At 44.7% G+C, this 27,008-nt stretch overlaps 1 protein-coding gene across 4 annotated transcripts in view; it reads left to right on the forward strand.

Annotated features, from left to right (window-relative positions):
- Window positions 1-19,733, forward strand: part of MKLN1 (muskelin 1) — a 98,961-nt gene extending 79,228 nt beyond the window's left edge. For all 4 annotated transcript variants that reach the window (XM_020810030.3, XM_073002488.2, XM_073002489.2 and 1 more), the window contains 6 exons: window positions 10,263-10,410; window positions 12,188-12,302; window positions 13,374-13,513; window positions 15,271-15,373; window positions 16,711-16,765; window positions 18,308-19,733. In XM_020810030.3, coding sequence (XP_020665689.3) covers window positions 10,263-10,410; window positions 12,188-12,302; window positions 13,374-13,513; window positions 15,271-15,373; window positions 16,711-16,765; window positions 18,308-18,429 — 683 coding nt within the window. In that variant the 3' untranslated portion in view covers window positions 18,430-19,733. The remainder of the gene's footprint in view (window positions 1-10,262; window positions 10,411-12,187; window positions 12,303-13,373; window positions 13,514-15,270; window positions 15,374-16,710; window positions 16,766-18,307) is intronic.
- The last annotated feature ends 7,275 nt before the right edge of the window (window positions 19,734-27,008 follow it).

A 27,008-nucleotide genomic window follows, 5' to 3' on the forward strand; every position in this document is an offset into this window, starting at 1 on the left:
GTATGTCTCTTTTGTATGTAAGAATTGGCATCTAGCATGTTCTGTTTCTACTGGACTTAGTGGACCGTTCAACAGTGCTCTTCCTTCCTTCCTTCCTTCCTTCCTTCCTTATTTACTTATAAAATCTAGGTAAAATCTGAACCAAATTAAAATGTTCAAATAATTAGACTGTTTTTGACCAGACGATGGATTTGCATGATGGCTTTTGTTATTACATACTGTGTTTCCCCGAAAATAAGACAGGGTCTTATATTAATTTTTGCTCCAAAAAACAACAACAACAACAAAACAAAACAAAAAAACCCCACACAATGCATTAGGGCTTATTTTCAGGGGATGCTTTATTTTTTTCTTGTACAACCATCTACATTTATTCAGACGCAGTCATGTCATCTGGTTGCTGCACAAGGGTGGAGGGCAGGGTTTAACTTAACTGGGACTTATTTTAGGGGTAGGGCTTATATTATGAGCATCTTGAAAAATCATACGAGGACTTATTTTCAAGTTAGGTCTTATTTTCGGGGGAAAAGAATAAAAAGTTATATTCTTGGTAACTTTATCGCTGTCCCTTGTCAAGCCTGACCGTCTACAAACATGTTTTGAGGACAAGTTAAATTAATGTTCATGTGAAGAAAAGAAGCCACGGAATGCTCCTCTTCTTATGACACTTAACATTTAGTAAGACATACCCAAGGGGATAGTCATATTCTATAACAGGCCAAAATCAAATTTAAAAAGAAACATTTTACTTGTTCCTCTATTTCAGCGTGACACAGCTTTCGCTCTTAAGTATCCTGAGATGTTTTTAGCTGCTGTGGCTTTTGGTAAATGAGATGGGATGGAGGAAGGAGTCCCAGCTCTTTGGCCCAGTATCTTAGCCTGTTGGTCTTGACTAGACTCTTGCACAATATACACGTTTAAAAAAAAAAAAAACGACAGCACTGTCACAAGGCATGCAACTCCTATTTTGTTGTTGCAAAGATACCGTTTCTCAGCTGTGATTAGTTCTATCATGTTTGTTAATTGTGTGTTTGATGGCTGGCTTAGTTGGATTCGATACACATGGCTTTGGAAAGGTTTTTTTTTTTTTTTTAAAGTCGGCTAAATGCCTGAACCACATCTCTTCAGAAGATCTCTGCCCACGTGTTCCTTCCCTGGTGTGCCAGCTGCAATCTTGTCAGCTTAATTACCGTAAAGTACTTTATGTACAGGTACAGTGGGTTGCCCACTGAGCTGCTGTGGGATGAGGCTTTTGTGTTTGCATGGTAAGATTCTGTTGTCAGGGTGGCCTCTTTTCCCAATTGGCAACTGACCTCTCTGTCTTTCGATGCAACACTGTTCTCCTTAGGAAGCCACCCTTGTTGCCAGGTGGAGACAGTGCATATGTATACATACTCACACACCTGGAATTCTTGCTTTTTCATGTTGCTCCTTCTCACTTCCCTTTTTCTAGATCTGGAATAAAGGCTTAATGGTAGGGGGATTGCAAATCTGTCATCTATAATATTGTTAGATGTGAGTTGCGTCAGTTACCTTGGGATCTCTGTCTGCTGGACCTCAAAAAGTCACAAGGGCTGAATCCTAGAACTCCCCCATCCTCCGCTTGAAATCACTGCCTGAAAAGTTTTCAGGCATAATTCCCCAGCACAGTGTGTCTCGGTTTGTGGGCATTGCCAGCGTCGGTCCTTGTCTGAACGCTACTGCTTCCTTTGCCAGTGGCAGAGCTCTCAGCTTTGTCTAAAAGTTCATCTCTTTGCACATGCAGAGTACCGTATTTTTCCGTGTATAAGACGCCCCCATGTATAAGACCGCCCGCCCCCCAGTTTTCTAACCCAAAATTAAGAAATCTAAGGGGCAGGATCACTTTGATCCTTGCTTTCCCCTGCACTTATTTTTGTTCTCTCCTCAGCTTACTTCCGTGTATAAGACGACCCTCAATTTTTAGTCTAAAGATTTTAGACAAAAGTATAGTCTTATACACAGAAAAATACGGTATGTGAAAGGGTTCAAACGACCCATTTCCAGAACATGCTGTGCTAGGACATACATGCTGAGGCATGCTCGTAGGGAGTTCCAGCTGTCAAGCGCTTTACCTGCGTGCATATTGGTAAAAGTAATGGAAGACGTTAGCCCAGTGGGTCCAAGAATGGAAGGACCCAGAAATAAATTGTGTTGCTTTTCAAAGGGAACTGGAGGCCATCTCTCTCCTCTGAGGTTTGGCCACTTGCCTAGTTTGGGTAGAGATCTGCAACACCATCCTTTTTGAAAACGCCTGTTTGGACTAGTTCTAGGTACTGTATTCTTCTGCAGATAATGCTGGTTAATTAATTCTGCTACTATTAGAGGGGAGTGGCATTTTCTTAAGAGCTTCTTCCATTGCCATTTCAGTTCAAAGTTCATTTGAAAAGTGAATTTTGAAAAGTAATTTGTTCCTTTTACTTACTATAGCTTGTTTTTCGTTGTTATTTATCACCAGTTTTCTTTTTAAAGGGGCAATGTTTTGCATGGCAGGCTGCTTTTCCTTGACTTTCATTGCCTAAAAAAGGTCATAGGATTGTTAGACATGAACAATTTCTATCAGAATGTCTAAATAGAATTATTTTAAAAGACCTTCTAAAAATAACTAGACAACATTGCTCACCATTCTTGTAAAATGATATAATTCCTGCTTACATAGTTACTTTTGAAATCCTGCTTTCATGGAATAATACCATTTGAACGGGGCTGTATTAACGTTGAGTCCAAGCCCCTCCTCAATGCAGGAATCCAAATCAAAGCAAATCTGACAAAAGATCGTTCAATTTTCTCTTGAATGTCTCCGGTGTTGGGAATGCTCACCATCTCCTAAGGTAATCAGTTCTATTGCTGTCCTGCTCTAACAGTTTCTAGAAGTTTTCTCCGATATTCAACCAAAATCTAGCTTCCTGTAACTTGAGCCCATTATCATATGTCCTGCACTCAAGAAATATCCTGCCCCTCCTCTGTATAATAATCTTTCAAGTATTTGGAAAGTGCTGCCGTATTTCCCCTTAGTCTTCTTTTCTTAAGGCTATATAGGCCCAGTTCTTTCCATCTTTCATCCTAGCGCTTGGTTTTCAGTCCCTTGATCATCCTTGTTGCTCTCCATTGAACTTGCACCAGTTTGTTGGCATTCTTCTTAAAGTTCACTGTCCAGAACTAGACACAGTACTCTAGATGAGGCCTAACCAATGCCGAATAGAGGGGGGATTGGTACTTCATTGGATTTGGAGAGTATACTTCTGTTAATGAAGCCTGGAATAGCATTTGGCTTTTGTGCAGCCACATTGCACTATTGGCTCATACTCAGTTTGTGATCTACAACAATTCTAAAATCCTTCTTGCTTGTATTATCGACCCAAGTTTTCCCCATCTTGTAACAGTGTGTTTGTTTTTCTCCCCTAGGTGTAGAACTTTGTGCTGATTTCTTTTAAATTTCATTCTATTTTCGGCCTCAAGCCTATCCAGATCTTCTTCTTCTTCTTGCTTCTTGAGTTTTGTTCCTGTTTTCCAAGATACAGTGGTGCCTCGTATAACGAGTGCACCGTTGAACGATGAATCCGCATTGCAATGCAGATTTCCCCATCGTTAATGCGAGGGCACGCTCGCATTACGATGGGGGAACAGCTGTTCTGTGGCTCCAAAATGGCCGCAGGAACACAAAAAATGGGTGCCGGTACACCCAAGATGGCCGCTGGAACAAAAAATGGCCACCGGAACACCCAATATGGCTGCCGGAACAAAAAAAAAATGGCCACTGGTACACCCAAGACGGCAGCCAGAACACAAAAAATGGGCACCGGTACACCCAAAATGGCCGCCGGGACGCTCAAAATGGCCGCTGGTACACCCAAGATGGCCGCCGGAACAAGGGAAAACATTGGAGAACGGTGAGTTTTGGGCCCATTTGGAACGTTTAATGCGTTCCAGTTGGGGGTTTTGATCCGTTTTACGATGTTTTCCCATAGCGAAGGTTAATCCGGAACGGATTAACCTCGCTATGCGGGGCACCACTGTATTTGATATTCCCCAGTTTTTTGTCATCAGTAAATTTGATGCATTCCCTGAACTCCTTCACCCAAGTCATTAATAAAAATGTTGACAAGCAGAGGACTGAGCCTTGTGCTACGCTACTTGTTACCTTGTCTCAGTTTGAAAAGGAGCCATCACTCTCTGAATATGATTGTTTACACAACTGTCTATCCACCTGACAGTTGTTCTATCTGTGACAAACCCAGACCTACTGGGATATGCCACAGTTTCACTAAGCTGCCACCAACCATTCCCTATAAGAAGTCACACAGACCAGGGATGGATTTTTAACAAATAAAAGAATAAGGTTTATTAAATAACACACAGGGAAAAATAAAAGGATCAAGTGAATAAGATACAGTAACGTGGCTTAGTCTCAAACATACATACACACAGTTTGGTTCACACAGAACACTTAACTTGAAGCACAGACCCTGAACCTATCAGTTCTGGCTAACCATACAGACACCTGAACCTATCAGGTTGGTACTGACTGACACACAGTAGTACCCTGTCTGACACACAGACTCCCACTCAAGCTTCTTCTCTCAGCTTTTCCTCCAGCTTCTCCTTTCTCTTCACACAAGCTCCACATATATATACAGTACAGCCCCTCCTCCTGATGTCCCGCCTTCCACTCCCCATAGGATGGAACTTTCCCTCCAAACCCATGACAGACAGGTAACATCAGTGCTGTATGTAACACTATCCACCCCACACCTACAGTTGTGTTCAAAATTATTCAACCCCCAATGCTGTAAAGGGGTTTAGGGACTATAGTGTACATTTGGAATTGTATTCAGAATGAAATCCTACAAGGACATTTTAAAGAACCAAATGCAACTAAAATAACATCAATTGTTTATGTAATACAGTAGTAAATGTTTCTTTTGTGGTTTCTTCATTGCCACAATTATTCCACCCCTTAAAGACTACCACTCTGAAGAAGAGAGGTTCATTCAGGTGTTTTCGATCAGGTATTGAAAACACCTGTGGATGTCACCGAGCACCAATCAAGCATAATAAGCACCAATTAGGCAGCTTTAAAATGACTGTGATACTCAGCTCCTTCTAGACATTTACTGGTGTGGTTACAAACATGGTGAAGTCAAGAGAATGGTCCAGGAAGACAAGAGAAGAGGTGATTTGTCTTCACAGGAAGGGCAATGGCTATAAGAAGATTGCAAAGAAGTTGAACATACCAAGAGACACCATAGGAAGCATCATTTGCAAATTCAAGGCAAAGGGCACTGTTGAAATGCTACCTGGTCGTGGAAGAAAGAAGATGCTGACTTCGACTGCTGTGCGCTACCTAAAGCGTAGAGTGGTGAAAAGTCCCCGTGTGACTGCTGAGGAACTGAAAAAAGATTTGTCAGATGTGGGTATAGAAGTTTCAGCTCAGACAATAAGGCGCACACTGCGTAATGAAGGTCTCCATGCCAGAAGCCCCAGGCGCACCCCCTTGCTGTCTCCCAAGAATAAGAAGAGTCGACTGCAGTATGCCAAAAGTCATGTGGGCAAACCACAAAAGTTGTGGGATAGTGTTCTGTGGACTGATGAAACAAAATTAGAACTGTTTGGGCCCATGGATCAACGCTATGTTCGGAGGAGGAAGAACAAGGCATATGACGAAAAGAACACCTTGCCTACTGTGAAGCATGGCGGAGGGTCAATAATGCTTTGGGGCTGTTTTGCTTCTGCAGGTACAGGGAAGCTTCAGCGTGTACAAGGTACCATGAATTCTCTTCAGTACCAGGAGATATTGGATGAAAATGTGATGCAGTCCGTCACACACCTGAGGCTTGGGAGACGTTGGACCTTTCAACAGGACAATGATCCCAAGCATACCTCCAAGTCCACTAGAGCATGGTTGCAGAGGAAAGGCTGGAACATTTTGAGAACCTCTGGTGGGACTTAAAGAAAGCAGTTGCAGTGCGCAAGCCTAAGAATTTGACTGAACTGGAGGCTTTTGCCCATGAAGAATGGGCGAAGATACCCGTAGATCGCTGCAAGACACTTGTGTCAAGCTATGCTTCACGTTTAAAAGCTGTTATAACTGTAAAAGGATGTTGTACTAAGTACTAAGATTGAATGTCACTTGGGGGTTGAATAAAAACTAATAATGATGTGAGCACAGAAAAGACATTTGTGGTTATTTCATTATAAACTTAAGGTTATATTTCTCTGACCTACAAGTGCCTCTTTCATGTAAATGTAAGCAAGATGACTGAATGATCAAAATCAATGTCAAAATGGCCAAAACATTCAATTTCAGTGGGGGTTGAATAATTTTGAACACAACTGTAGTTAGCTTGCTAATCGGAAGAGCATGGGCAGTTTGTCAAAATTTGCTGAAGTCAAGCTATATTACATTTGCAGCATTCCCGCCATCCTCCAGGGAGGGTTCCTCGATCAAAAAAATGAGATAAGATTAGTCTGGCAGCAATCGTTCTTGACAAATCCATGTTGGCTTATTGTTATTACTGCATTGCTTTCAAGGTAGTTGCAGAGTGCTCACTTTATAATCTGCTCTAGAATTTTCCCTGAGATTGGTTCCTCCTTTTTTACCCCTTTAGAAGATAGGACAGCCGTCCCCCAATATCTGGTGCTTCATTCATTCTCCAGTTTCCTGCTCCTTAAGAGATTTGATGCCTTACAGTGAGGTGGTATCTTTAAAACATTTTTCTTATTCATTGAATATATCCATGGATCTTTTCCAAAGGGGTGTCCAGCAGTTATCCTGTTTTGACCTGGCTTGATGCACATGGCCATGTATCATATTCCACTTTGTCTGTGATGTCCTCCCGTGGCTTGCTTATTATTTGTAAGGGTGTTCCTTCCCAGCATGTGGAGCAAGTACTGTAGTGTGAAAAACAAGGGCAGGTATTTCATCAGAAAAGTGTTTCGGTATTGTTGATCTCCTTCCACAACGACTGTAGTCCTCGTCTTAGTGGCATCTCACGGCTGCTGTATAACTCGTTTATAGACTGCAGAAGATCTGATCCCTGATCTCGTTCTGTCCCATATGGTTTGGCCTGAATCCCAGAGCAAATGTAATGTATAGATGATAAGAAGGGTTTAAAATACCCCCCCTTTTTTGTATCACTTGATTATTTCTTTGTAGAATATGCCAGTTCTTCTTTCTTTAACTTTTTTGTTTATTATATGCATTTTCTAACTTCTTTTGAGGGCCTTATTTTTTTCCGGTTTCTAAATAGCTCAAAGAAACAGGGTTTTTTTTAAAAAAATTGAAATGGCAACTTCATTGTGCCTTAGAGCTGTGTGCCACGGCCTCTTGTTTTGTGTCTTAATGCTGTTGAGAACTGCTTAGTCATACTGTGATTCCCCCCCCCCCCTTGCTTTTTAGAGTTTCAGGAGCGGGCTTCACGGTGAGGCTGCTTCTCTGCTCTCTTTTTGCACGCAGGTGGCCTTAAAGCATGATGTAGCACATGGTGAACTTTGGTTCCTTTTGGAAGGAGTCTGTCGTGCACAACATTTAGGTGAAAGCATGCACTGTCAGAGAGAGAGAGAGAGTGAGTGAGTCCTGGTGGTTTGTAATCCAATCCCACCCCTTCCCTCCCAGACAGTTTGTTTGGATGCCAGGATCTTTCACCCGGCTTCACTCTCCCCACCTCCACCCGTGTAAACTGATCCAGAAGGCAAGAAAAACAAAACTGACATGCAGGAGCACACTTGCTGGTCACGCATGCTTGCTTGGAGGCCCTGTTGTCCTAGGAAACGGAAACCAAGGCTTGTCCAGTAAACAGTAGGTAATGATGTGGCCCTGTTTTTATGGAAATTAATCGGAACACACACACACACACACACACACACACACACACACACACACACACACACACACACACACACACACACAGAGCCTTCCACCAATTTCTGATTCAGAAAGGGAAATCAGGACAGATTTGACACACACACACACACACACACACACACACACACACACACACACACACACACACACACACACACACACACACACACACACACACACACACACACACACACACACACACACACACACACACACACACACACACACACACACACACACAGAGCCTTCCACCAATTTCTGATTCAGAAAGGGAAATCAGGACAGATTTGGCATGTCTTTTGCAATTTTCCTGAAAGGATCTCATCTTTCCAAAAATCCTTTAACACCAAATTGCATGCACTTAAAGTACTGATTCTTAAAGCCAAGAGTTGTACAGTACAGTGGACCCTTGACTTACAGACGGCTTGACTTACAGACTTTTTGAGTTACAGACTTCTCTGGCCGCAAAATTTAGGTTTGACTTGCAGACTGAGATTTGACTTACAGGCCAGAAAAAAACCAAAATGGAACGAAAACGGCCTGTTACGGGATTAATAGGTTTTCAGTGCACTGTAGGTCAATGGAGACTTGACCTACAGACTTTTTGACTTGAGAACCGCCTTCCAATACGGATTAAGTTCTCAAGTCAAGACCCCACTGTATCTGGACAGTCATATCCTCTTAGGTAATATGTTTGGACTACAATTCCCAGAATTCCACAGGCAGCACGAGGAAACACTAGCATATGCTGGGATGCCAGGCCTACTAAACGGCAGTACTACATGCTGCTGGCGTGAGTGTTGTCCCGGAGAGCCCAGAAAGGGGAAACTAAAGCCTTTTCCTCGGCCCCAATAGCGATGCAAGTCAAGGGCTAGAACTAGGGGAAGCCTCTTCTTCTACCCTGTTTCCCCAAAAATAAGATCTAACCTGAAAATAAGTCCTAGTAGGATTTTGCAGGATGCTCGTCATATAAGCCCTACCCCAAAAATAAGCCCTAGTAAAGTGAAACCCTGCCCTCCACCCTACTGCAGCAACCAGAAGAAGAGGACAGGACTGCATTTGTATAGATGGTTATACATGGAAAAAATAAAATGTCCTCTGAAAATAAGCCCTACTGCGTTTTTTTGGCGCAAAAATTAATATAAGACCCTGTCTTATTTTCGGGAAAACACGGTAAACTTCTTTAAAAATTATGTGATTAAAACCATTGTATTATCATTATTAATATTGTGGGCTTGTACCGGGAATCTGTGTTCAAATCTTCTTTTAGCTGTGTAGGCTTACTGAATAACTGTTCATTTCGCTCTGTGTTCTTATCCTACCTTCCACCAGAGGTGCGGCTGATCCCTAACCCTTCTGTGTTTTAATAGGCAACTTAAGACCTGGTTGTTCTCCCAAGGCTTTCTGTTGTCTGCTCCAAACTAAGCAACGTTATATATCCCTCTTGGTCCGCATGTCATGAATTTCTTTGTTGTCCAGTTCCTTTGGCTATTGTAACCTTGGATCATGCTTATCACGGTCCTGGAATTTGGAACTGTTTTCTTTTGCTATTTTCTTCTTCTTTTCCTTTGCCCTTTTTCATTGCCTTCTATTATTGTTTTGTCTTGTTGTTCATTAGTTTCCTGCCCAGACTAGTAGCTTCACTACTAGTTGGGTAGGATAAAAATGTAAATATATATGTGCATGTATACATACCTTGATATAGATCTGAAGCCCTTAAACTTTCCTCTGATATTTAAAGCAGAGCCATCTGCCATTCCCAAACTGTGTAATGCTTGTAGTCCAATAAATGCCATTTTAGAACAAAATGTTCAAAAGTTATTTTTTAAAAGCCGAACTAGCAGCCTGTTCTTTTAATATTTGTTGTCACAAGTGGAAGTTAGCGTGTATGAAGTTGTGAAAGTGACCATATATGGGATTGTGAAAGCAGTATATATAGGAAAGGGCCTGTTTTTGTGACATTGAAAAAAATATTCTAATATGTGTCCAAAATTAGCTGGTGGGACTGGGATCTGTCTCTGATTGATTGTTTTCTAGAAATTTGGATTAGTCCAGCCTGCCATTGCTCAGTGTCTTTTCTGATGAGTTGCTGGGTTAGAACTTCCACTATATCAAACCTTCATGGCCAGTGTCCACCTTTGCCTGGGGAGGAAGAAACTGTGGTCTGACACCAGGATAGAGCAGATTGACAGTTCGATCAGATGTTTAGGTCTTGTTGAGTTTTGTGATTTTCCTGCCATCTAGTGGTTATCTGCCTTACCTTCATAGAGAGATGTTTTAGCAAAGCTTTATCACCAAATACCTTCATAAAATACTGCATATATATATTGCTTCTCTCTTCCACTCTTCTTCCACCCCTGCCCCCCGCCACCCTTTACAGTTCCAATGACTGGCTTCACCCAAAGAGCTACCATCGATCCAGAACTGAATGAAATCCACGTATTGTCTGGACTCAGTAAAGACAAAGAGAAGAGGGAGGAGAACGTGCGGAATTCCTTTTGGATTTATGATATTGTACGAAACAGCTGGTAAGGGGCAAAAGGGTTTCCCTTTGGATGGGAGACCGAAAGTGTGCATGTACACCTGTGAGGTGACAGCATGTAGTGTGAGATCTCGCATCACTCTGATCCGGTGTAAATGGAAGTGACACTGAGTTGGCTCTCTTCTTGACCCGTAGAAGTGGAGGAAAAACAGCTCTGTTTAATTGTTCTTGCACTTAGTGGCCCGGAAGCTGTATTTCCCTCCAGGGCAGCAGCTTGCCATATCCACGGGTAAAGCTACCCAGAGTAACATGATGACAGGTACAGGAAAGTGAACCACTAGAAGTCAGATTAAATTATCTTTATATCTCTTTATATGGGGTGCGCTACAAACACGTTCATTTGCCTCTGTTAATGTTGTTCTGTTCATGCAAGCAAGACAGAGGTTTTAGAAGAGTTGTTTGCACAGGTAACTTTGATCGGAAAAAGTGCAGGGGACTTTTGTTGGCAGATGGCTTACAAATATGGCAAAATAAGCAGATATTTTTGTATGTGCGACTTGGAACACACCTCCTCCAGATATTTACTTCTGCAAGACATGGAGTTTGCCCGTTGTTGGTATCTCGTTTCTGGCATAGTGTCAGGGATAACGAGCAGCTCAGTGTTTTTAAAAGAAGAAACTGTTTCTGGCATTAATGGGTCACTAAGAGAAGTCTAAAGGGTCAGCGTTGGTAGAAGTCCTTAACATTTTCTGATAGGCTAGATGATTTGATGTACATCAGCAAGGATTGCTGATTCCTAATTCTTTAACAACAAGGTGGTGGCGCTGTGGGCTAAACCGCAGAAGCCTGTGCTGCAGGGTCAGAAGACCAAGCAGTCGTAAGATCGAATCCACGCGATGGAGTGAGCTCCCGTCGCTTGTCCCAGCTCCTGCCAACCTAGCGGTTCGAAAGCATGCAAATGCAAGTAGATAAATAGGTACCACCTCGGTGGGAAGGTAACGGCATTCCGTGTCTAAGTCGCACTGGACATGTGACCACGGAAGATTGTCTTCGGACAAAAACACTGGCTCTATGGCTTGGAAACGGGGATGAGCACCGCCCCTAGAGTCGAACATGACTGGACAAAAATTGTCAAGGGGAACCTTTACCTTTACCTTTAACATGCCCACAGCGACCAACCTGAATTTGACCCAACTCCGGGAGGCAGTGGAAGACAGGAGGCATGTTCTGCTCCATGGGGTCATGAAGAGTCGGACACGACTTAACAACTAAACAATAACAATTTAGCTAGCATAGAATCATAGAATAGTGAAGCTGGAAGGGGCCTCTAAGGCCATTGAGTCAACCCCCTGCTCAGTGCAGGAATCCAAATTAAAGGATATCTGCCAGGTGGTTGTCTGAATTTCTCTTGAATGCCTCCGGTGTTGGAGCACTCCCCACCTCTCGAGATCATTTGTTTTATTGCCGTGCTGCTAACAACATAGCTAACATCTCTTGACAGGCTCCTTCCTTCAGGAATTTTCAGAACCATTTTTTTCTTAGATTGTTTGATTTCTCTCTCTTGCTTTGTGAAGCATCTTGTCAGCACTGTTGGGTCGTCTTCTGCTGTCCCTTTAATTTTCAGAGTAGAATTTTGAATGTATAGATGAAGAATATATTTTATAAGGGACAGCCGCAGTTTTGACAAGCCTTTATTTGGTGAATGGACTGTTGCTGTTTTAAGCTCTTACTAAAGAGCACCTTTGCCTGAGAACATGCTGAGGAGACTGTACTTGTAGTCCCTTAAGATGGTCCGGAGTGCTTCAGTTAATACTACCTTGCAGGTCTTGTGTCTACAAGAACGATCAAGCCGCCAAAGAGAATCCAAGCAAAAGCCTTCAGGAGGAGGAGCCCTGCCCACGTTTTGCACACCAGCTTGTCTATGACGAATTACACAAGGTGAGCCTGTTGCTATGCTTAGGGGTTAGGTTGGGCATACGGTACCAGGTCAACGGAGGGAACGCCTCTTGATGCGCAATGGTGGCACTCTAGGTTGCCCCCTAAAAGGTTTACAGAAAAGCACATCTCATGAGGCCATCACACAGACACAAACACACACACACACCAGTGTGTAAGAGGGAGGCTACTCGGAGGTCTCATGGCAAGGGGCATCAGATCCTTGCATCCATCATTTGGCCTTTTGTTGAGAGAGGACAGATCCGTTTCCTGCTCTTACATAGCCTGCTTTGTTCATTGGAAGTGGTCCAGTCTCTGGGGAGGCAAGCCAGATATCGAGGATGCTCAGACTTCATCTCATTTAGGTCCGTGTTTCCTGGAGGTGAAGAGGAAGGCACATTAACTTGTAGTCCAGGGCAAGAGAGGGCTGGGAGATAGGGTCTGGTTTCATCCTGGATTCATTTGCACAGCCTGCTGATTGGTTCTGTGTTCCCAGCATACGGTTCACTTTTATCTTCCTCTTGATTTGTTTCACTGACTTCTGTAGGAATGGCCACAGCAACAATATACCCCTCGACTTCCTGTTGGGTCTGCTGCATATGGAGTGCGTGTTTGCCTGTCCCATATGATCACTGGTTGTTCAATGTTGGAACCACTCCTGGGCCTTTCACTAACTGTAGTTTCCCCTGGAGAGTCTACAGACGGTAGTTGAATAGATCACAACTAGTTCTGTCTTCCTGGCCAGAAATATTAGGACTCTTGTGTATGTGTGTGTGGAACACACGTGCATATCTGTATCCCCTTTCCAGAGGCTGCATCATCCTTGTCCTCCTGTACATAACAGGAGGGGGGATACTGGGCTTTACGCTTTTGCATTTTTGAGTGCAAAATACAGTATAGGTGCAATCCGTATGCTGGCCGAGCCAGATATATGAGTGGCCACCACAAAAGACAGACAGCAGGAGATGTGTTGTTTCCAGGAGAGCACTTTGAAGGCTGTGGTCCCCACCCCAGAGTTTTGATTGAACCACACTGCTTGCCTATGGTCACACATTTTCATTTTTGTCTTCCAAGGTTCATTATTTGTTTGGAGGGAATCCAGGCAAATCTTGTTCTCCAAAAATGCGGCTGGACGACTTCTGGTCCTTGAAGCTTTGTCGGCCTTCCAAGGAATACCTGCTACGCCATTGCAAATACCTAATAAGGAAGCACAGGTACAGGTGATCTTCGGGAGACGGCAGTAGCTGCAGGTCCCTTTGTAGTCAGAAACAAGGGCATGCAGAATGAATGCAGCATTTGTACGAATAATCATCTCTCGGCTTTATTCAACAACAAGTCTCAGGTTTCCAAATAACTGCCTTCTTAGAATTCTTAAAATCTATTACTGCATTTTTCAGGGAGCTCATAAATCAGGGCATAACCCTGGCTATGTTTAAGTAAAATTTAGAAGGCTTCCGGCAGCCATTGACAAATTGTCAGACAATTTATTTGGTTTCTTGGAAGCTTTTGGTCCATTTTTTCTCCAAAGGAAATGTCCGGCTGTGCAGGATTGGAAATACTCCTGCACAGAATGGCCTTGTTCCTGTGAAAGAGTCATCTGGAGGGGGTGACAATAAACACCTAGCAGCACAAGATTAATGTCAAGTCCTGCACCGAATACCATCGCTCCTGTGCAGGATTTGGTGAAGAGGGCACTACCTACAACAGAATTTGACAAGTGCACAATGATGGAGAAAGTAGGGGAAGAGAACATTAGACCGGGGACGATAGGGCCTTATTTTTGCAGGAAGCCAGCAAACCTTGCTGATGCAGAGAAAGTCTTGGCATGGTGAGACTTGGAAAATTGTAGAGCGTGAGAAATTCTGCAAGTATTTGTTGCATCCCTAAATAGAATGCAACCTCAGCTGAGTGCCTTTCCCCAAGATTTGCATAGTTTAGCAGTGAGCTTTAAGTGAGGTCATTCCACAATTCTAGTGGAAGCGGTCCTTTCACTCCAGGTGCATAGCCCACTCCATTCCTAGCTAGTGGACTGAAGGAGGCTTTCAGTGGCGCAGGATCCTTTTCCTTGGGCCCCGTTTGACAGTGTAAAGATTGCCACTGTCTCTGGTCACCCACGATGAGCCTAGGTTCCTAGATGAGGATGCTGCAGCTGCTGATGTAGAACTGGGGAGAAGACATTGTTGGAGGCCATTCTTCTGGTTCTCGGAGAGAATGGGTTTGCCAAATCTCTAAATCAAGTGCAGCTCAGCTCTTTCAAACAAAAACCAACGACTCTTAATTCACTGGCTTGACTCCAATAGGCCATCCTTTAGGTAGGATAAAATTGGGAGGTGGGGACCAGGTTGTAAGAACGGAAGACTTGGCATTTCTCCCTGAGCTCTTTTGAAGCATGGGAGAGATGGAGAAGCAGTCACTCGTTAGGTACTTATTATTAAGCAGTAGAAGTCCTAAACCTTTGAAGAGCTTACTTTATGTGTTTGAGGGTGTCTGTGTTCTTCAAGTGCAAACCTAAAATTCCCATAAAGGCAAATGTTCTCAAGAATAAATCTCCTTAACTGGGCTGCCTTCTTTAGTTCTTTCTTGCTCTGTCCCTCCTCTGTGTCTGTTTGCATGCATTTATTGAAGTTTTTGGCACATAAGCAAGGTGTGTGAATCTCAGTTGTTTGCAGACATTCCCTTAGTGTAAAAAAAGTGAAAATTTCTTGTTTTCATCTGTTCCTGAGTTTTTAAATAGGTTCTGTCAGAGATAATCCCGGCAATTCTCTCTGATTCAGCCATGAAAAACATTGCATGTCTTTTCCACATGGAGTTTTGATTGCCCTCCAGAAATGATGGACATTTAAGCTTTGAATCCCTTAAGTAGGCGGTGGTCTCTTTCACAGAACAGCTTTCAAAGGGAGATGGAAGTAAAATCTCTTAAGCCATCTCCAGCCTCTGTAACACTAAATCCTTGCCTCTCTGATCTTTGCAGGTTTGAAGAGAAAGCCCAGACAGACCCGCTAAGTGCCCTGAAATACCTGCAGAATGACTTATTTGTCACTGTTGATCACTCAGACCCGGAGGAGACAAAAGAGGTATGCCTGGGGATGGGCAAGCTTGTCCTCCGTTCCCTTTGTTGTGGGAAAAAGTCATGTTGTGATGTTGCTAGAGTAGCCTTGGCTGCTGCGTGAATGTTCTCCGCTGTAAACATGGACGGGTCAGGCCCACAGGTGTTGTGTAGCCACCCCGTGGATTGGGGGGTGGCACTCAGTGGATCGGGCCCACAGGTGTTGCATGGGCACCCCGCCTCCTCCTGTTGGCACCCACTCAGAAGAGGAGGGAGGGCAGGGAATCCCGTCCACGCGCATCACACCTATGATCCTGATCTGCTAAACCACGCCAAGCTGCAGTAAGTGCCCATCTGTACGCAGAAGCAGTACAGTACCAATGTGCTGGAAAGCTAGCTCCATTTTTCCGCTTCGTGAACATCCACGTTATGGGACTCTAGAGCAGTGGTTCTTAACCTTTGTTACTCGGATGCTTTTGAACTGCAACTCCCAGAAACCCCAGTCAGGACAGCTGGTGGTGAAGGCTTCTGGGAGTTGCAGTCCAAAACTCCTGAGTAACCCAAGGTTGAGAACCAGTGCTCTAGAGAGAAGTTCAGTGTGCCCTGTATTGGACAGGTTGTGCCACAAACCCTTAAGTTGTTTCTTTGAAGTACCTTCTTCCTCTTACTCTCCTTGTGCATCGCTCTTAATTTGCCGTTTAGATTATTCTTTGAGGGATAAAACTGTCATATGTACTGAAGGTGCTATGTGGTATTTTCAGTGGTCATGACTTCGTTTAGGACGAGCACAGTAGCTTATCAGTGTAGCCTGACTCCTTTTACTGTTTGCTGGCCGTCGTTTAACCAGATGTTGGTCTCCTGAAGTTGCTGAGCCCCTTCCAGCCAATCCAAGCTGCTTCACATGTTCCTTAACAAGCAGCACCCTCTTCGTAATTCCTCGAAGGGCTCCTAGTCTTGCCTTGCATTGAAACTCAACAACACCACCATGCCATAGATGATGCTAATCATTATTCCTGTTGAGTTTCTCCGGTACTCAGGGCTAGGTTTTGGGCCACCATGAGCCTTCATGCTTTTACGGCTAATTCGGCTGTGTCACTGACGGCCATGAAGGATGGCCTTCAGCAGAAGCGGCTTTTTTGAAAGAGAGAGTTGCCCCATTCTGAGCTGATGGGAGCCAGTGATTCCTGGGCTCCTTGTCAGTAGAGTGCAGACCCTCAGTTGGGCTGGCAAAGTATCAGAAAACCACTTCCTGCTGACCAAACACCAAATTGCTTTAATGGTTATTGATCAAGGAGCCCCCCCCCCACCAGTGGCCACCAAAGAACACTGAAAGCCCTTTTTAAAAACCCTCCCGTTTTCTCTCAGTTTCAGCTACTTGCTTCAGCCCTCTTCAAGTCTGGGTCGTCTCTCAGCACGCTGGGTGAGTATGTTTCCGATCGGCCGGGATTGTCGCTTTGTGGCCGTCTCAAAAAGCCTCTGCCTTAAATCCCTAGAAATGTCATGAAATCACTTGCAAACTCTTGACTCCAGACACAGCACAGTGGTGTGAACCGCATAAGGGTGGATGCATTGGTCAAAACAAATTAACTCATCCTGGGAAGCTAGTAGATGATAGGGTGTGATGACAGGGAGAGGGGAAATCTGAACTCGGCTTTCTGTGGGCACCATTGATGGAAGTGATTTCAATCTTCTCTTCTGGAGAAGGCTTGCTCTGCTGGGGCATCATGACAAAGGAAAACTGCAACATTTAAACTTCCCAGAACTACAAATTGAAAGTATAGCTACGTCAACTATAGCAACACCTCCTTCGCAGTTAAACAAAGTGGGAGGGGGAAAAAAGTACATGGCCACCTTTCATTGCAGTGGCCGGTAATAGCTGAGCAAGGCACCAGAAAAGAAGGGTTAGAACTACGGTCCTCAAAATATAGCCCTCTGAGGTCATTCGGACAAAGAGGGAGTGACTGGCCCAGGTGCCTTGGGAGCATCCTTGATGAGCAAGGATTGACTCCCATGGTTTTCTTTCCCCGTGACCAGCCGCAGCCTCCTGCCAGTGAAGGGAAGCACGATGCTGGGGTCACGGTTCAGCTCCCTAAACCAAAGCGTTCTGATTGTGCATTCTGCCATGCAGAGAAGGCTGTGAGCTCGGATGTTAAAAGACATTTGCCGAGGAAGCACAGGAGTTTGCACCGAAAAGGTCCGAGGTAGTCCCTGTTGCAGCTCCATCTGAACAGAACTTTGTCAGAGCTGGGGAGCAATCACTGTGGGACTGTCTGAAGCCCTGCTGGAGTTGGGGGTTCAGTCGTACTTGGCTGGGCAAGCCAATAGTCTTGATTGTAAAGGAGCTTTGTATGTTGGAATGCAGTCCCCTTTTTAGTACAGCCAGAGATAAAATACCTAGCACACTTGATGCTGTGAAAATGGATAGTGCAAGGCCTTGTGTCTCTAAAGTCTGTGCAGTTGGCTTTCCTCCGAAACAGCTTTGGTAGAAACTTTGAGGACCAAGCAGCTGCACTGAACTGTGAAACACACGGAATGACATCCTAATGGGCTCCGCAGATTTGGGCTGAATATAACTTCTTAACTGTTAGAGCAGTACGACAACGGAACCAGTGACCTTAGGAGATGGTGAGCGCTCCAACACTGGAGGCCTTTAAGAGAAAAATGGACAGCCATCTGTCCAATCTGCTTTGATTTGGATTCCTGCACCGCGCAAGGAAGGAGGTTGGACTCAATGGTTGTATAGGCCCCTTCCAACTCCATTATTAATTGATTCTAGGATTCTGTGATGTTTGAGCAGGTGGTCACTCTCAGCTGGACTGCCTCACAGGATTAGGATGCTGGGTGTGTGCGCGCACGGAGAAGAACCGTGTACACTGCTTTGATCACACGGGAGGACAGCAGGGTATGAATATACCCGATGAATAAGCCAGTAAGCCTTCTTGCACTTCTTCTTTGTCCTCAGGTTTTTCGGATGTCGACCACATCTATGCCCAACGAACTCAGCTGTTTGATACCTTAGTGAACTTCTTTCCCGACAACATGACGCCTCCCAAGGGCAACCTGGTGGACCTCATTACGCTGTGACGAGGCCGTTGTTGGCCAGAGACACAGAAGGATGGGAAGGACATTGTTTGGCTTTCAGTATTTTTAATTTTTTGTTTGTGTGTGTGTGTGTGTGTGTGTTTGTGTGTGTGCACACATGGGCTGAGTGACTGGTTGACCGTAGGAATAGAGGAACCCACCTTTGCAAGGGGCTTTATGGGTGATACCAAATGGGATTATACACTAATTGGAATTTTTTTAAAAAAGGAAAGTAATGGACATACTTCCAATGGAGAGATTAAAAAAAGATATATTTTCTGACTTTGACTTTTTGAAGGTTAATGAACACTGTGGAGAAGAAAACAATCACATGGCTATCTGAGTTGTTTATACTGCCCAGGTCCCTGGGGTGCTTGGAACTGATGATGGTTTAGAGCATTTGGGGGTTGCCGGGGCTGGGTGGGGTTGGCTTTGTCATGTTCTCCCCACTCGTTCTTTGCTGATTTGAGCTTCACTCTCAGTGTTTGTTTCCATTAGCAGCAGATGGCTGCTGTACATGAGGTGGCCTGTGTGCCTGCGTGTGTCCGTCTCCTTCTCTGCTGACTCACGTCTGCCCTGCCGCGTGACTGTGCGAGCAAATTCATGGCCCTTCCAGTTTGGGAGAAGCCATCTCGTGCCCTCTGCTGAATCACATGGCTCTTGCTGAGGGACAGGACTATGAATGCCATCAGGGCCAGACTGTCTATAAAACAGAACATGCCTTGTTAAGAGCCTCCAGGCAAGCTAAAATGGGCGGCGGGGCGGGGGGGAGAGAAGATGTTAGCTTTCCCCCCCCCTGCCATTGTTTTACTGTTCATTGCAAGTAGCAGGTCTGAAAGCGAGGAGACCTGGTAGTCCATGTTGTCTGTCCACAGAAGCCAGAACCTTGATTTCCCTGTGTTCTGGTTTGGGTGGGTAGCCTTCCTGGATTGACCTAGAAGGAGTAGAGCATTCTCTCTTGTCCATCATTCAGCCCACCTGCCTACCAGATATCTGAATAGGGCAAAGGTTTTGAGAAGAATACAGAGACGTACCCCTCCTCTGCAGAATGGGGAGGGTGGGTGGAGAAGATGTGGAGTGTATCCTGACCTCCTTCTTGAAGCTTTTGTGCTCTATACAGATATATCTTTCTCCCACTCTGCCTGGGTTCGGGTCCATGTTTGTAGCGATAAAACACAGGCAGCGTGAGATTGGGTGCAGCATCCTTCCGTGGAAATTAAGGATCCAGCATATACAGTGCCTCTTTCTCCCCAGATGCTCACATCTGTTACCCATGAGGGCCATGTCTTGGAAAGAAGGAAAGAAAGGAGATCTTGCGAAACCCGTCTATGGAACGCCACCTGGTTCCTCACAGGCGGTTCCTTTTGTCACGTGATCAGAAGGCCACTCACGGTGGAAAGCAAGGGGAGGTTCTGTGGAGCTGATCCGTTGTGGAGATAATATTAATACTTGGCTCCCAATGATTTCATGATTTTTGTTCTTTTTTGCCATTTTCTCCATGGTGGTGGTGGTGGTGAAGGAGGAGGAGCATCCAGGGGGACATAGAGGCTGCCTGGAAGCCTTGGTCGGCGTTGTGTGGCTCGTGCACTACAGAGTTTCCACTTCTGCTTGAGATGCAGCGGCTCAGGCGTATCCTGTTGTGGTGTCATTAAAGGCACACGTTTGTTCCATGCACTTGGTCTCTTTAAAACATAGGTTTTTAATGCTTTCGGCGGCATACCTACATGCACGTAATGAGAACAGGGCATTGTGTATCTTCCTTTCCGTGCTCTGCCCCTCAGGTTTTCACACCAAACTTTGCTGCCAGTGTGTGAATGGACATTAGTGGAGTGCAGGATTTTTGGTCTATAAACAGTGGTAGCAAGATCTACGAAAAGGTACAGCTTAAATTAACTGGTATATCTATATACATTATTGTTTTAAAATAAATGATGCAGAAGCTTGGAGGCTTCCGGTTGAAACAGGACATCGTCTGTGTTTTCAGTTCCGAGAGAATTCAGATCCCTTTTCTGAACCCATGAGGAATCAGGATGTTGAAATCCCTGGGCTTCACTTTTTTGTAAATTTAAGTCGTTGAAGATGAAGCATACTGGAGAGAAGGGAAGAGCAAAAGACTGTGGATCTCAGTTCAAATTAACGAGTATGATGTTTAGAATATTTTTTTTCCGCAAGGAGAAAAACAATATTTTGACTCCTTGGAGTTCAGAATCCAAATTGGTTAAACTTTCCCCTTTGCAAAAGCAACTGGTAAAAACCATATGAGCTTAATTTGGGCCAATTTTTGGTTGCTTGTACAGGAGAACAAATTTTGATTCACAGCAGCATTAGGAATCTCTTGGGGGCAGTCCTTAAGTCAGTGGCCTGAAATCCTGTATGGAATGAATAAACAGGGCCCAATGGCAGTGCTTGGCTTATTAGCATTAAATGGAAACAAACAAGTGTAAAATTTTGAGGCTGTTTTCCAAAGGTTTTAAGTAGTGAAAGCATAGAGTCATTAAAATTTCTGAAGGACACTTTCTAATGGGTTGATTTCATAAAATGTAATCAGGAGAGTCTGTGTAGCTCAGTAGTTCCCAACCTCGAGCCCCCAATTTTTCTTAGACTGTAATTCCCAGAAATCCTGGCCAGCCCAGCCTACTGGCGAAGGTTTATGGGAGTTCTAGTCCAAGTACATCTGGGGACCCAAGGTTGGGAACCACTGGTGTAACTAGATGCTGGCACTAATGCAGTGGTTCTGTGGAAGCCAGCATTTGCTGGTACTATGCAGCAATGTTTAAAGCATAAGAATAAACCATGTCATCCCCATCTTGCCGTCGTCCCACCTTCCCTCACTGCTGGTCATGCTGCTTGGGAGCTATCAGTAGTGCCAAACATCTGCAGCACAGCAGGTTGAGAAAGGCTGGCTTGCGTGGTATCCCCAGACTGCAGCAAACATCTGGCTTGCAACTCCCCCATCCCCCTACTAACCCTACAGCTGGAAGGTCCGCTTTAGAAGCTTTTGCAAGGATTATGATTTGCATGAAAAAGCCAGCTTCATAATCCAGAATTAGGAGCAGCCTGTTTTTGAAACAGACCATAGTTAGTGTTAAACCACAATTCCTGGTTTAACAACAAACAAACAAAAAGCTGAAGGTGGTCTGGTGGTGGGCAAGAGCACTTACCTATCTGATAAACTTGGAAGTCACTTAATTTAAAGACGAGAACTTGATTTGTGTGCTGATTGATAATTTTGATGCGGATCTAAGTGGGCAGTTTGCAGGTGAGAAGGTTAGACTTATCATCTCTGTTGGCTTGGTTTTTGGGGTTTGGAAATGAGCGTTTGTTTCTGCCCTGTCACTCTTGAATGATTGGGGTGTATATTGCATGACTCCTGGCTTCTTTATCGCTTTGCTGCAGATTTAGTAAAACACAAGTGCATCATTATTGGTTTTGCCGCTGACCACAGCAGGAACATTTCACATTTTTTAACGCTCAGAAAGAGGTGCATTCAAGAGAGATGAAATTGTGTGACATGTGAGATGTGTCCATACTTGTTTAGCCGGTTGAGCAGTCTCTCGTGAGGGAGATTCGGAAGCTCAAGTCCCAGGTAGAGAAATGAGGGATAATCTTTTATAGTCAGGAACACCCCCCCACAATTCTTTACAGGGAGCAGTGACAAAGTGGTATAAATGCACGTACACATTTACCCTTTCTGGCTAGGCTTGGGATGCTTGTTTGAGTCTGAACTGCTCCATTGGGGACCCATCAGCAAATCAATTTGTTCAGTGCCACTGCTTTTTCTAGAGGTTTAAAAAGTGGAAATATGGGAAGACTGCGAATTTGCTGGTTTCTTTTCCTTCTTTTCAAAGGCCGTTCTTTACACCTGGCTTCTGTTTCATCCTCAGTGCAAGCCAGACTTCTAGTCCCTACAGCAAGTGTCCCAAATGCGGTGTCTCTCATAAGGAGAAAATGGCCTGGTTAATAATGTAATCAAAGTTGAGAAAACGGTAGGATCAGAGGAAGGTGGACCATGGGCCCCCACCACCACACAGTTTGCGAACATGAAATGCAAGCTGTCACATGGGAGATCTCCATTTCAGTGGGGCCTGTGTAGGACAGCGGGCATTTGAAAGTGACCGTGCCCCAGTGGGCCAGATCCCTCCACCTCCACAGCACTTACCTGTTCCCATAATCTACCTCCTGTTCTTTGCTGTGGTGCCATGACTGGATCAGAAGCCACGGCTTGGTGATGTCTATGGCAAGAGGACTGGATGATGGTTGTACCTTCTGTAGATGGCACTTAAGAATGTTTTGCATGGCTTGAAACCAACCGCACAAGGGTATGAGACAAATCTTCCGTCTGCTTGTTAGGATTTTTAAGAGTGGGTAGAATTATGTAGCCGAGGTGCTGAGATCAAGGGCTGTAGTGTGACTCTTCCTCTCCTGCTGTGTTCGCTGCTCTTGTCTGTCTTCAGACCTTTCTTTTCTCTGCTTGTTGTTAGTCTCTCCTTGCGTTTCTCCTCTCTGCCCCTCCCGTCTTGTCGTACGGTGAATGGTCGTGATCCCAGGTCGAAGTAGTACGTAACAATTACTTTGGAATGAGATGAGAGCAATTACCAATGTAGAATTATGCTGTATGTAATGTATATACGGAGAGAGAATGTATTTTGTTCATTTTTTTCTTAATAAAAAAATTATGCCAAGTCTTGTGCTCCTGGTCTGTAAATTACTTCAGTCAACTCTTCTTGACTGCAAACGCTATAAGTAGCCTGTATGTATGCTTAAATCAAGCAGCTCAGTTGAGGAGCAGCAGACTTCCGAGCTTCAGAGAGCTTGGAAGAGGCACTTTTTTTGGAGTACAACTCACAGAATCTGTTGGCTAGGGGGATTTTGGGAATTGTAGTCCAAAAAGTAGTGTTTCTCAGCTCTGCTATGTCGATTGAAAGGTCCCCAGAGGCAACCCAGATCTATCAGGAAGACGGTAGTCCTGCAATATTCAGTACTCACAGGTTCCTGGCTTCAGAACATGGATGGACTGCTTAATCATCCTCTTTACTAACCTTTGATAGCTCTCCTCCTCCTCAGGACCTTTGTTATCTCCACCTTCCAAGCCTGTGATGTTCATTACAAAAGGGTTTCCCAGGTAGAGCAGACTCAGAAGGGGTTTTGCCTTCCCTTCTCCTGGGATTGTGCATCTGGCCCAAGGCTACACAGGCTGGCTCTTCTCACAGGAGGCTACCCAGCCAGCAATTGAAGAGAAGATGCCTCCAACTCCTTGTTCCATTTTGGCTGCCCCTTTCTGCACCTCGAGCTATAGATCCGGGGGATTGGATTTGCTACATTTCTAGTTGGAAATGGAACTGTGGATTCAATGACTGCAGTTGGATTAACCCATGCCTTCTACAAAAGGGGTGTTACTGTGTGTAATACCTTTATTTCCATTGCCTAACAGTGGTCCCCAACCCTTTTGGCACTGTGGACTGCTTTAGCTTGTGTGCAGGGGGGCTGTCTCCATGACACGGTCCTCCCAAGGTGATGGACCGGCACCGGGCCACGGACCGGGGGTTGGGGACCCCTGGCCTAACAGACCTCTAAGGGAGATGACACTGGAGGAAACTTCATACACAAAAAGGCTCTATGAATCCAAGCCATCACAAGTTGCCAATTTTTGAGCCTGAGAGGTAAGCCTGCTTTGTGCTGACAAATTTGGAGGGAAATGATTACGCAAATAATGTTACAAGACTGGAAAACAATGGTTTCACACAACCCTTCTGTCTTACTTGAATTTGGGAGGGGGAAAAATCATATTTCAGAAAAAGATTTTTTTTTATTGGTGGAAATAAATGCTGTCTTCAAAATATTCTTTGTAGGAAAATGCAACAATAATCTTTACAATCCAGTTCCTATTAGAACTCCAGTGTACATTAGACTCCTGCTTCAATGCAATACCTTTGCACTGCAAAACCTGTACAGTGTTGGAAGAGGGAGGGTTTAGGCTTTATCTTACAAGCAAAAGGGGCTTTATATATGGCATAGTCTTCTTTCAACTTGCTTTGAAAGGCCAGCAAAATGCCCTGCTGCCACGCTGGTTCGGAATGTGGGAGTCCCGAATTCAAACATCTGTTTAGGTCGGCAACAAATCATAAAATTTCTCAGCTTAACCAGCTTCATGCTGTGTTTGTAGTCATACATGATATAAGAACTGTCAAGCCCTTCATATAGTACAAAGCGTAAGAAAAATATTAAGAAGCAATTAAGAAAAGCCTTTTACCGGCAGCCAGACGAATTGACAGGTTCTCTTAAGACGCTGCTCCCTGGGAGCATAACATTGAATAGGCAAGTCACATTCAACATTTCCAAGCGGGTTCTTGAAGTTTATTCATGGTGATTTTGTTCCTTTGTTTTAACTGAAGCGTGGGGATGTGGTGGTGCTGCGGGTTAAAACGCAGAAACTTCTGGGCTGCAAGGTCAGAAGACCAGCCATCGTAAGATCGAATCCACGCGACGGAGTGAGCACCCGTCGCTTGTCCCAGCTCCTGCCAACCTAGCCGTTTGAAAGCATGTAAAAATGCAAGTAGATAAATAGGTACCAGATTGGTGGGAAGGTCACGGCGTTCCGTGTCCAGTCACGCTGGCCACGTGACCACTGCTGGCTCTACAGCTTGGAGACGGAGAGGAGCACCGTGCCCTAGAGTCGGACACGACTGGACTAAATGTGAAGGGGAACCTTTACTTTTAACCAAAGCATAACATCTGTTTGCATAAACCTTTTTGCAGAAGTGAATTATGGAACACATTTAGGTTTGTTTTGGCACAAACCAGCACCACAACTCGTATGCCCTGCTCTGTTCTTGATCTTGCCACATTGTTCGACAAACCGCACTCTTTTCCGCATTCTTAAAACTTGGTGATGACTTTGTTCCTGAGAAACGAGCAGAGTGGAGCAGAGTGGTGTAGCCTGATGGAACTTCTCTTACTGGGCTTGACATGTTGCGGCACTTCTAAATACAAATGCATCTGGCTGGCTGCATTATTGGGCCACTATCCTGTCCCTTTGAAATAGAAACAGTGCTTTCCACAAGAGTCTCCTAATGATGTTTGCATAAGTGGGGGGGGGGGGTTTAAACCAGGAACACCTTTGCGTGAGCGGAAGGCGGCCCCATCAGCAGCCACAGGGCACTCTTGGGCTTGATGTAACAGCAAACAGAAATATCATCTTGGACGGGAAAACACATTGTTTGTAGGACTGGCAGTCCAACCATATCTGGGGAGCCACAGGGAACGTCTAATTCTATTATCATGAATTACGTAGTGATTAAATGGGATTTATGGGAATATAGCAACTATCTACTCCTATCACCTTATCCATGCAAGAATCTTGCAATTTGCTTACCCTTCGGCAACCTGGCTTCCTCCCTTCTTATGAAAGCAGCTGTGCTGGTTAGAGCTGATGGAACTGAATAGCTTAAAACAGTGGTTCCCATCCTTGAGACCCCAGATATTCTTGGACCAAAACACCCAGAAGCCTTCACCGCTAACTGTGCTGGCCCAGGATTTTTGGGAGTTGTAGTCCAAGAACATCCGGGGTCTCAAGGATGGGAACCACGGTCTAAAACAACTGGAGGGGGCACCAGGTTGTGGAAGGTTGGTTGAAGACCTTCCTGCCAGATGCCTGTTTGTCTCTACTGTGTACAGTGCTTCTGTACTTTTTTCTGCCCATTCTTGCTTGGTTGGTTCCAAGAAAAGCAGGTCTACATCCGGTCTGTTCTAGCTTCTAGCATCTGGTTAGGCTACTTGTTGGGGAGGGTCGGGGGGAGATAGCCCTGTCCGGAATACATTGCTGCTGCCCATTCCACAACGGTGCATACAGTATATGCATTCAATGGTAGCTGGAACAGTTGCTTTTCAGAGTAAAAATCCCAGATCCCCCTAGCATGGTATTTATTGGCTGGAGGAATTGGTTAGCTGTAGTCAAAAAAGTAACTTTTCCAATTCTTCCTTGCTGGAAGAGAAGCCCCATATCGTTATGACATAACATTTAATACCTGACCTCTCCCTTAGGCAGTTTGGAGGAAACTGTTCACTTTCCCCCTTCCTTCCTCTTCCGACTTACTCTAGCTATGGTGACTTGGGGATTTGAGGGTATTATATTCCCAAAAATTAAAACTTTCCTCATCTTGGGGATCCCTGAAAACTGGGGATTTGCGGTAGCCTAGTAAGCCAAACCTGAAGACCCTATGGGATTCCTTTCTGCCCCATTGTTGGATTGCTGAAATACACACGCATGGTGGCTTCCGAAAGCTTGCTACCACCCGCATCAAAGCCGATAAAGGCGGCAGTCTGAATCTACACCCCTAAAGCCCGGGAGGTGATATTGGGATCACCCCATTCAAAGCAGCTCCTGTTTAAATGAATGGTTAAGGAGACACCGGTTCGTGATGGGAGAACTCAAAAGTCTTTGCTCTACATCCTCACATTTACCATCTCCACAGCTCTCAGGAGTAAAGGAAATGCCCAGACTCCTCGCCCCTTCCGTTATCTCCATCCCTGGGGACTCCCAAGGCTCTGATTCATCCAAGGCTATTATGGTGTCTTTTGTTAAC

This window comes from Pogona vitticeps, chromosome 5 (genome assembly GCF_051106095.1).
Source record: "Pogona vitticeps strain Pit_001003342236 chromosome 5, PviZW2.1, whole genome shotgun sequence".
In the NCBI taxonomy this organism is placed as follows: domain Eukaryota; kingdom Metazoa; phylum Chordata; class Lepidosauria; order Squamata; family Agamidae; genus Pogona; species Pogona vitticeps.